The sequence below is a fragment of the Apostichopus japonicus genome, chromosome 4 (genome assembly GCF_037975245.1).
Source record: "Apostichopus japonicus isolate 1M-3 chromosome 4, ASM3797524v1, whole genome shotgun sequence".
Classification (NCBI taxonomy): domain Eukaryota; kingdom Metazoa; phylum Echinodermata; class Holothuroidea; order Aspidochirotida; family Stichopodidae; genus Apostichopus; species Apostichopus japonicus.
In genome coordinates this window covers 19,979,778-19,992,758 of record NC_092564.1, presented here as the reverse complement: position 1 = coordinate 19,992,758, position 12,981 = coordinate 19,979,778, and the positions used below count along the sequence as shown (strand labels likewise).

Here is a 12,981-nt window from a genome sequence, read left to right as displayed (position 1 = left end):
ACAAAGGTAGGCAAAGGCATACATCTTTACCATTGTACTTACGTGTTTTATCATTGGGAGGAGTCAAAATCATTCATTCTTTGGGATTTATAGTTTTTGGGTATGAAAACAGTAAATGTACTCTTTCAAATACCTAGAAGTGAACAATTTCATACAATCTTCAACAAAGGAACTGAAATCAGTGTGTCATGATAAAAAACTATTTAAAAAAAAAAAAAATGAATCTTGATATATATATATCTCTCTATATATATCAAACAAATCCAAATTTGATCTTCAAACTGATTATTAAGATTTACACAGATTTCTCCAGTGCAAACATGTACTTTGTAAAATAATTAAACTTTAACTTAAAAATAGCGTGCACCCATTAAACTTTGCAACAAAGAATGAGAAGACAAAGCTCAGTTATAAATCATTTTAAATGACGTTTATTTGGTAGACAATAGATCTATTTACAATAATAAAACAATTTTAATTATTTTGTTTGAATTTCATGTAAGTTATGAATAATTCATGACTCAAGTCAATATGAAACTATAACCACTACCAACACACGATATCACTTGATCTCCATCAATTCTGTTTACAACATTTCAGGTGGGAAATTCTTAATTTTGCTGCCCAACAATGAAAGGCATTTACCCATGGTAGACATAAGTTTTCACTGAGATCTTGATATCAGTCAGTTAATCAGCTGCCTGGAATTCTCATTTCAAAATGGTACATAGAAAATCATGTCCTTACAAAATATATTTCAATAGATCATCTTAAACACCCTAACATGTACATTACATTAACGGTCAGGCACCTTGTAACTGATGTCTTTTAACTGATTTCTTTAAACTTGCAGTATAAATTCCCTATAAACTGACGTGCCAAATATGAGAACTCAAGCTTACCTTGTTATGTTTTGATGCAAATGCTTGTGAGCAAATCTGCCTTTGGGTCCTGATGTCAGGGGTACAAATTCCCTGACCAGAATGGACCTTACAATATATGTTAACATTTTCTAGAAAAGTAACAAGTGATGCCTGCTACGAATATGCATGTGAGAAATAAGACGTTTGCTCATCGCGTTTGTAGCTCTGAATGGACGATATTTGAGCTGAAGTTCATTCACATATTCAAACTGGCATTGAGTACCAGCCTTCTATTGGTGAATGCGTGTTTTCTTCCCTTAATCTAATTTAACCTAAGTTTTTCTAATTTGATCTAATTAGCATACTGCCTACTAAGCCCATCTAAGGTCTAGCCCTAAATTAACTGCTATGCTAACTTGCCAGTCCTTTCCTTTGAGGAACGATCTTTCTTCTTCGTACTTATCGGAACAAGACTTATCCTCATCTTTGCTTGTCTCTGGTTCAAACATGTAAAGTCAAATCCCCTGACCCCCCCCCCCCCCCCCAATTCCATGTACTATTAAACTAAGCTGATGTCCTTATAAACAGTCAGAGTCTGATTAGCAAGGCCAGTGGCCATTATAACATTGTATTTAGCTCACAAGGCGTGTATATATATATACACTTGTATATATATACACTTATACACATGCACATACACTTTATGCATAATGTACAAGTCTGTAAACAAACTGTGACATCATCTGTTTACTACTTTCCCTTGTCAGAAGCTGTCTAGCCAATTTTACATGCAACATATGTCAATTGTTGGGAGAAATGTTGTATCACTTACTGTATGCATAAAATATTAAACTTTTTTTATATCTTTATTGTCTCACTGTATTTACAATTTTAGCAGCATCCCTTCCATAAATTTTGATATGGCTTTTGTTGGTTATCAAAGTTTCCATACGTATTGTCTTGAACAGCAGTTTCATTTAGTGGAGCTTGCGTGCTGGCCCACGTGACGTTATGAGAAACACTGCATAGCAATGTAAAAGTTCTACTTTCGGCCATTTGAAAGCAAAGGAAGAAAAAAAATGTATACGTGCTATATTTCATCCCGCAAGTATTTAAAAATGACATTATGAATGATCACTGCTACATGTCGCTTGACCGATTTTTCTAAGTGAAACACTGCTTTATACATTTTTCTCAGCATATAGATTTCAGGAAAGTGACAAGACTGCATGTCATCAACTTCATCACAATGGTCTTATTTCAATCCACAATTTCCAGGCACAGTTAGCCAAGTGCACGATATTTCAGTATTATTAATTTCATCTCAAAAGGTCTTATTTATGAGACAACTGATGAATAAAACAACAAATTCGACTGTAAAGTCTCCCCTTGATTATTTTGATTTCCCAATTTATTCAGAGAGATTTTTCTCAAGTACTGTAACCTTGAAATAAGCCCTCTGTTATATACATTCAATGTAATGCGTTTATTTTTTACTTTGTATGATTCTCCATGTAGCTTAACAAAATCCTTAACAAAATTCCTTTCATTGTCATATAAGAGGTCAAGAGAATATTGGGTTTAATCAATCAGTCTGACATTCACGAATGCCACCACATCATCGTTATTTATTTCATGATGATGATGATGATTTGATAGGAATCCCTGAATCAGATATCCCTTTCGATCTAGGAACAGAGGATATCCTTTTCACTTAGACCCTATGTTTTTCTCCCATACAAGGTAGCCTCCTATCAATGAAGATGTTACACCACCTGCAGCTCCTAATCCTTTATTAATATACCCTAAGGATGCTAACGGAATCAAGATATCGCATAAATCTACCGCCAGTTGAAGTTTGACCTTCTGCATGTCTCCTGGGAGGTTACCGCGGTGCGATGAATTTCCGGATTGCTTGAGTTCTTCTGCCTGGATGATAAGTTGCTGAAGCTTGTACAGGTCCCTGGCTGCGAGAGTCGAGTTTGCAGCCAGCCAACACCATGCTGACCTTTGACCCCATTGCTTTGTATCAATCTAAAACAATAAAAGAAATTGGTGAAAACAAAACTAACATCATGAAACATGCAACACGCTTGCAAACATGAATATGGGGGCTTTTAATGAAAACTGAAATATGCCCCAGAAAGTATCTCTATTTACTTTGCTTCAAGCTCTTACCTGTCTCCAAGTCTACATATGCACATGCCTATCTACCTAAACTACATGATTGATTTTTTTAGCATTCCCCCTCTCTTCCACCCCTCCTCCCTTCAACCCCCTCCCTTTTCGCCCCCCCCCCCACACACTTCTAGGGCACCATCCACTTTCTCTTCCTTCCGAATCTAACATTCAAACTTAAACTATGTGAAGCTGCGGTTAATTTACTGCAATTTTCAATTAATGGCCTTTCTTTCCTGTTTGCTTTCTTCTTCTTTTTAATCTTCTCTGTGCTTCTTGGCAATTACTTTCATGCCCAGCTGATTTATCTACTTCAATTGATAGAGTTCACAGCAAATTTAATACTGTTTGCATACTACCTGAATATTTATTTTATTACTTATTTATTTAGTTTATTTAGTTTTTTTTTCTTCTGACAATCCCAAAGGGAGTTATAATATGACAGGTAAAGCTGATAGACAATAGGTCTGCTAAGACTGTTAAGCACAAACAAGCACTGCTAAGATTTATCTAGTACAGTAGTAGGCTTTCTCATGCTTATTAGCATGTTGTGTGCTTGTCAACTGCATTTTTCCTCTTGAAGAGCAGATTGCATCAGTTTTTCCTTTTTGAGTTCCGATGGTAGTCTGCATAACTTGTTTGACATAGATCAGAAATTAGATCCCTGATAGAATACTTGCGAAACATATGATGGTTAGGCAAATCACCCATAATCTAAGAAATTAACAGTGAAAGACATTAATAATTATTCATTAAGGTGCAAGATTTCACTGTTCCTATTCTACAGTTCAGACAAAATTTAATCCTCGTAGAAATAACACACCTGGATGAGTTTAATCTTTCCAAACCAAATGAGATGATCCGAGAAAAGCCAAATCGCTTTAAAGAGGTACCCCAAAACTTCAAGCGCTTTCTCTGTTTCGTCCTTCTTGCCCAGAGCATCAAGTGCTTTTTGGAGGAAATCTAGTGTTCTTGCCATTCTGAACACTGCAATGAGTCAAAATAAATAAATAAATATACTGTACAAAGTTTATATTTATTTAATTGTCATTTATATCTTTATCACAGAGAGCAAACTAACTGCCATAGTATACCACCCTTTATGTCTTTTACAGAGTGCCAAAACACTTTGAAATCACTAATTCAAATACAAACTTGAGAAATCCATTGGGCCATTTCTATTTATAATTTGAATATGAACATAACCAGAGATGGCACCTGAAGACAAAGTATAAATTGTGAGTATTCTTCATCTCCAAACTGTCATAATCCTTTACTGGTAGAGAAAAATTATTATGAAATGAGATTATATCTTCTAGTTTTTATCTTTAAACTTTTAATAGTTGACTTACACTTTCTAGAAGATGTGAGTGCACTCTCCAAGTTCTGAACTTTTTGAATGGTAGACAGAACTCCTCCGTAACGGTCAAAGTACCACAAGATGAAACGTGCACCATACTGAACTGTCCTAGAAGATAGAAAAATACCAGATTGGAATTTGTTTTGTAATCTGATCTTGTGCAATCGGTGAAGGGGACATTTAATTTCAGTCGGATCTTTAGTCAATAAGTACTAGTGCAATGGTTATTGAACTGACGTTCCAGAGACATAGCAAGTCACGCCAGTGCTCAATTGGCAATCGTTTGCATATCGGGGGTAAACTGGTGGTCAATGATCACAAAACCAGGCAAATTCATTTGAGATTTCCAATTAAACCATGAATGTTTACTAACTTGAATGAAACACTTAAGATGGGAAATATGTCTGCATGAGCCAGGCCTTCGTTAAGAATATTTTGTGCTTCTGCATTCTGTTATGGAATACACCGTGAAAATTACCTCCTGCAGAAACGTTTTGATGTAAGGCAATAGTTTGTCAAAGATACTGATCATAATTCCATCAACACAGTTGTGATTTTGAAGCCTTATGTGCTACAAATTACTACTGTTCACCATTAAGAGTTGAAACCTCATTTCTAATTTTTGGATTGAGCGCGATACTTAGACATTAATATTTTCTTCCATTGCTTGACTTATGTACTAGCCCACTTACTTTCATTGGGGGAATACGTAAGGGTGCCATCATTATCTTACCAACAATTTGTCACATGCAGTAATCACAACCTTAAATTTGGGCAAATATTTGTGCAAATAAAACAAAAGGAAACATTCCTTAATTAAGGCTTTATGAACATTCCTTATGCCAAATTTCAACTATTAGTCGCATTCGAAATGATACACTTATTTACAGTGTCCCACTGCCTTTAAGGATGGCAGCAGTCGTTGCAATATTTGCTGTCCCAAGCTATAGTATTTGCAGCCAATTGACAGTTGCATTTCATCGATGGTTGACCCAATTCTGCCAGGAATAGAAAGAGTTATACTTGTAAAGATCGGGAGTCAAATTGCTTGAAGATTGGAAATATCCCTAACTTCAAATTGCACTGAATCTTACTGTATATCTGCTGCATGGGTCAAATAATTCACAGAAGTGTCTCAAAAATGCATGCTTCGTTGGGGCAAATTTGGCCATTTTCAATATGGCTTTGCTAAAATTGCGATTGAAAAGTTGTGGGGTAATCTGCAATTAAGTAAAATTAGTTACAATTTGACTGACGAAGAAAGCAAAGTACAGTTTCTGGAAAAATATGCAGAATACCCCGCAACTTACATGTGTAGGCCGGGCCTACAGGGCTTTTTGAGAACGACAATATATTGATTACTATAGGCCTCCGGTCATAACCTGCGAGATTCATGAGTTGCTGGATATTTTGTAATCAAACACAGTTTCTATCACTGAGTGCAGCTAAATATAAAACACAGTGCGTGAAGTTATGGGATACACAAAGTTACCAAACACCACCATTTAACATTGGCATAAATAGTATAAAGAGTTGTTATTTGTTTAGCTACCATTAGGCCATATTTTTATGAACTCCGCATTATAAAGTCGTTATTCCTAGTCCTAGCTTAGGGCTTAAGTTAGGTCAAGTCTAGGCCTAAGGCTACAAACAAAGTTAGGTCTAGCCTATATGCCTAAATTGGGCCTATCCTATTTCCTAAGTTTGACTAAATTTAGGCAGCCTACCTGTTGACCTTGTCCCTCCCATCAGTATAACTCATGTACTTGATGAAACTGGACGTGAACCCCGTTCCTGTTCGTACACCTTCTTTCGACGTCATTATATCGTTTAATTTTGAGTTGTTGGTGGTACACAGGTAGAAAGCTGTGAAACTGTCGGTCTTAGTACTGAAATGTAGTTAAATTTTCGTTTGCAATTACGACTAGGCTGACCTGGGCCCTGGAGTGATGTTTTGGTACGCGTCTGGTCTGGCCTAAAGTCTTAGTATAGCCTATTGTGCTACTTGGAATATGATGACATCCTAAAAACATGTGCTGTCTTTTCAATTTCTATGCTTTTCACACACTTGTAAAATCTTTGCTTGTACTGATACTTATTTAGTTATAGGCCTAAACCCTATATCAGATCATAATGTCTGGTATTTGGAGATCACAACTACGGATTTTCGGAGCAAGTTGGCGTCGACATTTAGAAACTCTTCACCAGAAGCTATTCGGGTTCCAATATGAAGGTAAACACATGTGATAAGAGGTTAAGGGTGGCCTATAGTTTTTGGTGTAACATCATTAATCATTCACGTACCAATTCTGCGAAATTTCAATTGTGACTACACAACGTTGTGCATACGTAATGATTCTTTATTTCTATGAAAATTCATCGCATAACGAGACACGTTTTCTGACTCCAGTGGCATTTTGCCAGAGATTTAATAACAGAACTAGAAGCCATATGTAATCTTAGTAACACAAGTGGCTTATATATATACAAAACCCTTAAACATTTGCTACATGTAATCAGCACATAGGCTACTTTGGATTGTCAGTAGATTTGCAATTGTAGTGATAATAACATCCTTAATAGTAATAAAAATGATACAATTACTGATAATAGTATGGGCAATTAAATAAAAAAGGGCTACTCACCTTGTACTCCTTAGCAACATTTCCCTCCCGGTTGTTATTGATCACCTAAGCTACTAGGGCTGTGAGTTTTCGTTTAAAGACCTAAACGTTTAAACGGCCGATTTTTCGTTCGTTTAAACGTTTAAACGTTCGCGAATATCGCGAGAAAACGCCGAGTATAAAGGTGTGGGGTCCAGGGGACCGCCCTAGGGCCCTGGTGGGGCGAAGACCCTGGAAAAGGAAAAGGAATTTTTTGCGTGTCTGGCGATAAAAAAATTCGCAGTTGAGGATGCAAAATACTGACAACTTTTGAATTTAAATTGTCACGAAGCTGATGAAAAATTTTAAATGACAACTTAGAGTAGCTGTATTATGTTATAAAATGAAAAGAGATTTAATCTGTTTTACAATCTTTAAAAAGTTTAACTTACAGAACCTCCGATATTATGAAACAAAAAACGTTCGGCAAAGCCCCGTTTCTAGAATGCCTAACAATGAATAGCGCGCACTAAACGTACATCAGTTTACAACTGCAGTACGGTTTAACCTAACTTAAATACTACGGTAGGATACTGTAAATGTGCTCAGAATTTTCCCAGGTATCTTGCCAAACAACTGCGCGCTCATCCCCTGTCTAACACCTGTTTGTTAACATTTTTGGCACGTTTCCAAGAAACGTTTCATAGCGTATTCCGAATGATACACGAGGCACAGTTCATACACACAGCACAAGATATCAAGCTATGGTCATCTTTATTAAAGTAAACCTTGTAATAAAATATGTTTTAGGCCACACGGCATGATTAACTAATGCTTAACATTATTTCCATGTTCTTGTAGAAAACGTCAAGTTCGCAAAATACAATTGGTTGTTTTTGTAGTTACGTGAGATCCGTAACAGACGAGGTGGTTAGGCTATTTGCTATACACTTAACTGTGGTAGGACATTATTTTTTCCGTATTTTTGGAAATTCTAGAAAATACTTTCTTTCCCCCCCGCTTAACACCAGATGTGGTCTTACGGTTTATTCATAAATGGGTGTACTAGAGCCTTGTATACATGACATTAGTTGCATTTAGCACGATTTGCCAGTTTCGCGTGAATTTGTCGAAAGTGTTTTGCTGGATCTTTCGTAAAATTTGAAAGGTGTACCAACTTACTTTTCGTACACAATTGGTATTTCTCTACTGATTTTCAGAGTTTTTTTTTACGATCTCCAATCGATACATTTCCTTTGATCATGTATTTGAACAACTATTACCAAGTTGAGTATTCGACCCGGTATTGTCTGGTCGGAGAGTTCAAAGTGATGGACAGGGATTGTAATCATTTCGATCGAACATGCATTGACTGGATTATCTGCGCCGCCGCTGTCGGCTCGATATAAAGTACACTTGTGCCGCGAATCAGGAAGTTTTCACAAAAGGATAACAGCGTTCAAGTTTAAGCCATTCATATAGCCGGATACAACGGGGGGGGGGACAAAAGTAGGATTACGTTCGCGGTTAATGATTCGACTGATCGTAAGTTGTTTTGTTATTTCGCGTAGTAGACAAAATAAACACGGGAATTGATACGCGATTTTTGCCAATAATTTAATTTTCAGTTGATATCATAGTTTCGTTTAAACGTTCATAAGGTTTTATTAAACGTTTAAACGATGTTTCGTTCGTTTACACGTTTAAACGTGTAAACGGCACAGCACTATAAGCTACACTATTCTTCTAGCCAGTCAAACAGCTTACTGGCATCATCACAATGTCCTCTAGCTTTAGGAAGCCATTCAACAGTTTAAGTGAAACAATAACAGTGTATATAGTTGTGGATGAATGATTGTGTACTCTTAAGTGTTCTCTCTCTCTCTGATGTGCATTTTATGCATGGACAAGTATATCATAAACCAGCCATTTGTTAGGTACACCTTGAGGCAACAATGAATGTCATTTTATAATACATATTTCCCAGGCTATCTTTCAGAGGTTACTTTTATTTCTCACTTAGAAGCTGCTTTACTTGACATGATTCACAATCAACAGTCTTTGAAGGGAGAACAAGATTCCAACCCATGGCAAAGGACTGGAATGCTCTGGGCAGTGCCAAAGCACAGGAGGACTCTTCAGGTTCGCAAAACAAGGAGAAGAGCCCAAGAAAGACTTTTTAAGAGAACTGATGACTTAGTGGCGTGTGAAACGTGTGGACATCACAGGAGGATCGGATTTCTCTGTTCGTAAGTGTTGATTTGCAACAGTTGCACTTAACATCTTCAGAAAACTTACCTCTTATAAGTTTGAGTTGGTTTGTAATGTATCTATAGAGGAGATGACTTGTTAGTATTGTGGCTCACAGAAAATCTAGATGATAGATACTAGTATAGCCGTTGACCTATCTCACTCCACCCCGTCCCTTCCCGTCGGTAAACAAAGCACAAAGGAAGGGAACTTCCTAACAGTTTCCAGTAAGTAGGGAAAGGTAAGCTTTTTAGTATTTATTTCAGAACAGATATAAAGAATGTAACAAAATATTGCAAGAACAAAATCCCTTGCACACCAAATGTTATAGCTAGCTACTCCATAAGGAAAACACAATTTCACACCTAGGCAGATTAGCCATCTCTCAAAAAAATACACCAGGTTAAAACACTTATCTGATCTAAACAATGAAATGTCTCAGGTCTGAGTGCCCAAATGCGTTTGAACCGTAGCAATTGATTTACCTAGTGAAGTGAGAAGATTGAATGTTTGATGTATGATGTATGAGATAAGGTGGAAGGTTCATGGCTGGCCAATACATTCAACCTTAAGCTTGTAACATAATTTCCAATGTTATGAATGGAACATTCTTAATTCATTGATTAAAAAAATTGTCAAACATTAGGTCCAGTTCACTGTGTATCATCCAAAACACTGGTATTGTGCATTTTTCAAATGTTTGTTGATGTCATCCAACAACAGAGTTCATCATCATCAAACATATATATTTTTGAAAGTACATTATTCTGTACAGGCACTAAATAATATGCCATTTCTATCTAGAATTCTTGTTTCCTCATTCCCATAGGAACTGTTTGAGCAGAATCAGAGAAGAAACGTACGCAATCAAAGCTTCGGTGAAGGCTTCATGGGCAGAGAATAGCAAGAATAACATACAAGACAAAGATAATGTAGTAATATACGCAGGAGAATCACCTGATGGGGAGGACAGTAATAAAAACTTTGTGCAAATGAAGAAGAAGCGGCCAGGTTGGTTTCAAAGACACTTGTTGTCATAGCTACAGGAAAGAAATTTTGGGAAATGGAAGCTTGGAGAGCAAGCCCAAGTTGTATGAACGAACCTCACAATCCTAGCAATGTTTTGCAGTAAGCTGACATTTTATCTGTGGAAACCGTACGAATGCATCACTTTCAGAATTTCTTGCGAATGTTGTTAGAACTTGTTGAACAAGGGCTCTTCTTAGGCTGATGCCATGAGTAAAGAAGTCTCCATGATTGGTGATGTCGTAGTCTCCAGTCAGTTTTACGTCCAACCTTGTATGCTTTCTTTGTTGCAAAAACTGGACTCCACGTTATATATTGGCAAAAGTTGGCAAATTTCAACATCAATTTAGATGACTACATTTTTAGTTAAACACATCAACTTTCAACTTGGTTACAGTATAGCCTAACACAAAACTGATGGATTTTTTTTTTGTGTCTGCTTGTGCTGTCAATCACTTTCAGATAATTTTAAACCAAGTTACTTGATGTATTTTGAAGTCAGATGATAAAATATCATGAAGTTAGAGAATAAATGAAGAAAAGCACTTATAACTTTGCATATTTTTCTTTTTAGTTTGCAATTGTAATCTGCCTTTAGGTGTAATATTTTCTCTCCTTTGGAAATCTCTACAGAAAATGAGGATTGTAGTATTTTCTTTTCTTTGGAAATCTCTACAGAAAATGAGGATTCCGATAACAACACATATAGCTTTAGCTTTTTTCAATGCACGCAAAAAAGCTTACTGGTTTAATAAGTACTTAGAACAAAAGAATAGGCCAAGGGCAAGAAAATAAACAAGTAAGAATTGATACTACCACATGTAAAACAGGACAAATTAAAGATGGCACAGCACAAATAGACTATTAACTTCCACTTTTCATGTATATTTAGAATTCATAAAGCATTTCATTGGAAGGAAATTTCACATTTGTTCAAGGTTTTACTTTTAGTACATATTTTATGATAAATATTCATCATGAGGTATTGCACATTGGAAAAATAACTATTCGCTATAACATACTATGAGACTTATACTTGTATCAACAGCATAAAAGTGTCTTTCCCTGTACTAGTAAGAGACTATAGAAAATGAAAAGAAAGATTGCTACCATGTGCAGTCCACATTGAAAGATTGATGAAGGCTCGACTTGAGAGATATATTTTACGTTCCTTCTGTTACGAGGATGTGGCACAAAAAGGGGTTTCATGTCATAATTACGGATAAAAACCTACCATTCTATGATAATAACTAAAATTCATAAAGGAAAATCCTAATATTACTCTATTAGTTTAATTACTTTACATGAAAGCTTCAGTCACGATTCAAAGTTTATGAAAGAAATGGAATTAAATAAATATTATCTCGCTCTTTTGAAAGACTACATTGTCTAAGAACATTGTCAAAGACCACTCTGAAAGCCCTTGTCATGTGCATATCAAATGCCATGGACGGATTAGTAATAAAGCTGACACCTTTCTACAGTAAAAAAGAAACATGTTAATTGAACAATGTTATGTTTTACTTTGACACAGTGGCTATCCCTGAAAAGCATTTTGAGAGCTTCCTAGCTCGGCAAAATTCTCAACGGAAATGTATCAAAACTTGAATTATAAATAGTAGCCTTATAATGCCCTAAGACATCAGCAATGTATATTTATATACTGCTACTAACAACAGTTAACAGCTGAGATTTGTCAGTGCAAAATTTACCAAGAATTTTAAGGTTTAGTTGTAGTGCAGCTGTGAGACAAAGTGCACATACAAAATCTTGGGGAGTCACATGCAGCCCTAGATGCAGCCCTAGATGCAAAAACTTGCAAAAATTCTTATTAATTGCAAACAAGAAGGATTTTCTTAAAATACATCACTACTGGCCTCTAATTAACGATAGAATACTGGAACTGGCAACTACCTGAACACTATGTTATTGCAAACATTGTCCAGATGTTTGAAAGAGATGAAGAACAAGACACAGTTGATAGTCATATTAAGCTGTAAATCCAGTTGATCGATCCACTTTCTCAATTATTTAGAAAAATTCTTTCCTCGATGTCAGACAGCCTACAGATTTTTGGAAATCCACCAATGTTAATGAGTGAGTAATATAAATATATGTAAATTCAGCTTTGTCCAACAGGTACTTCTGCCAACCATCTTCATACACACTGAATGAACACTAAAACAAACAATACAGGTAGAAAATTCAATACGTATTATGTCTTTTCATGATCACTTCAAATATGGAAGTCCTATAATAGTTGTTCTAGTACCAAAAGAGGTAAAACTGTCACTTTCATAGGAAATTCTTTCTTTGATAAAGTTGGAACATAAGTAATCATTATTTGGCTTTGATGACATTATTTCACATAGTTTGACATAATTGTTCTGACATTATTTGACATAGTTTTGGTGCAAAACTGGTGGTTCTGCAATTGGTGCAAAACTGGTGGTTCTGCAATCATATAGGATTTTATCTTATTTCAGTGTCCCAACATGTCACATTGGATTTTGTATCAGATGTTTATTAACATTACGGCTGCTGATCTGAGGTAACTTGCTCCTCCTCCGTTTCAACGGTCCATTGTAGAGAGCAGCAGGATTTTCCACCGACAGAAACCAAACGATCTTCGTTAGACAGAAACCGAAGATTGCTGACCCCAGAGAGAACTGGTATTGATGTCTTCAAATCAGACTGCAAA

At 36.1% G+C, this 12,981-nt stretch overlaps 3 protein-coding genes across 6 annotated transcripts in view; 1 reads left to right on the top strand and 2 right to left on the bottom strand.

Annotated features, from left to right (window-relative positions):
- Nucleotides 1-415: 415 nt before the first annotated feature.
- LOC139966759 (peroxisomal membrane protein 11B-like) lies at nucleotides 416-6,395 on the bottom strand. Its single transcript, XM_071970099.1, has 4 exons — nucleotides 6,129-6,395; nucleotides 4,394-4,509; nucleotides 3,865-4,028; nucleotides 416-2,897 (listed from the first exon to the last, which is right to left on the bottom strand). Exons 1-4 carry the CDS (start codon nucleotides 6,221-6,223, stop codon nucleotides 2,574-2,576), a joined length of 699 nt encoding a protein of 232 aa, XP_071826200.1. The 5' UTR covers nucleotides 6,224-6,395; the 3' UTR covers nucleotides 416-2,573.
- Nucleotides 6,396-6,452: 57 nt separating this feature from the next.
- On the top strand, nucleotides 6,453-11,650 carry LOC139966760 (large ribosomal subunit protein bL32m-like). 2 transcript variants are annotated; one of them, XM_071970101.1, is made up of 3 exons: nucleotides 6,453-6,634; nucleotides 9,031-9,253; nucleotides 10,084-11,650. In XM_071970101.1, exons 1-3 carry the CDS (start codon nucleotides 6,535-6,537, stop codon nucleotides 10,292-10,294), a joined length of 534 nt encoding a protein of 177 aa, XP_071826202.1. In that variant the 5' UTR covers nucleotides 6,453-6,534; the 3' UTR covers nucleotides 10,295-11,650. The 2 variants fall into 2 exon arrangements, with proteins under 2 accessions (XP_071826202.1, XP_071826201.1); XM_071970100.1 differs by having other exon boundaries at nucleotides 9,028-9,253.
- Nucleotides 11,145-12,981, bottom strand: part of LOC139966752 (echinoderm microtubule-associated protein-like 1) — a 32,290-nt gene continuing 30,453 nt past the window's right edge. For all 3 annotated transcript variants that reach the window (XM_071970088.1, XM_071970087.1, XM_071970084.1), the window contains exon 22: nucleotides 11,145-12,974. In XM_071970088.1, the coding sequence (XP_071826189.1) occupies nucleotides 12,813-12,974 (162 nt within the window). In that variant the 3' untranslated portion in view covers nucleotides 11,145-12,812. The remainder of the gene's footprint in view (nucleotides 12,975-12,981) is intronic.

What these genes read in the sequence shown, in the direction of transcription:
- LOC139966759 (XM_071970099.1), bottom strand. Translation starts at nt 6,223, where the DNA reads ATGACGTCGAAAGAAGGTGTACGAACAGGAACGGGGTTCACGTCCAGT. An exon ending in ACTCACATCTTCTAGAAAGT is followed by an intron (nt 4,029 to 4,393) that starts GTAAGTCAACTA and finishes GACTCATTGCAG; the next exon opens with TGTTCAGAATGGCAAGAACA. An exon ending in GAAAGATTAAACTCATCCAG is followed by an intron (nt 2,898 to 3,864) that starts GTGTGTTATTTC and finishes TTATTGTTTTAG; the next exon opens with ATTGATACAAAGCAATGGGG.
- LOC139966760 (XM_071970100.1), top strand. Translation starts at nt 6,535, where the DNA reads ATGTCTGGTATTTGGAGATCACAACTACGGATTTTCGGAGCAAGTTGG. An exon ending in ATTCGGGTTCCAATATGAAG is followed by an intron (nt 6,635 to 9,027) that starts GTAAACACATGT and finishes TTTCTCACTTAG; the next exon opens with AAGCTGCTTTACTTGACATG. An exon ending in AGGATCGGATTTCTCTGTTC is followed by an intron (nt 9,254 to 10,083) that starts GTAAGTGTTGAT and finishes TCATTCCCATAG; the next exon opens with GAACTGTTTGAGCAGAATCA.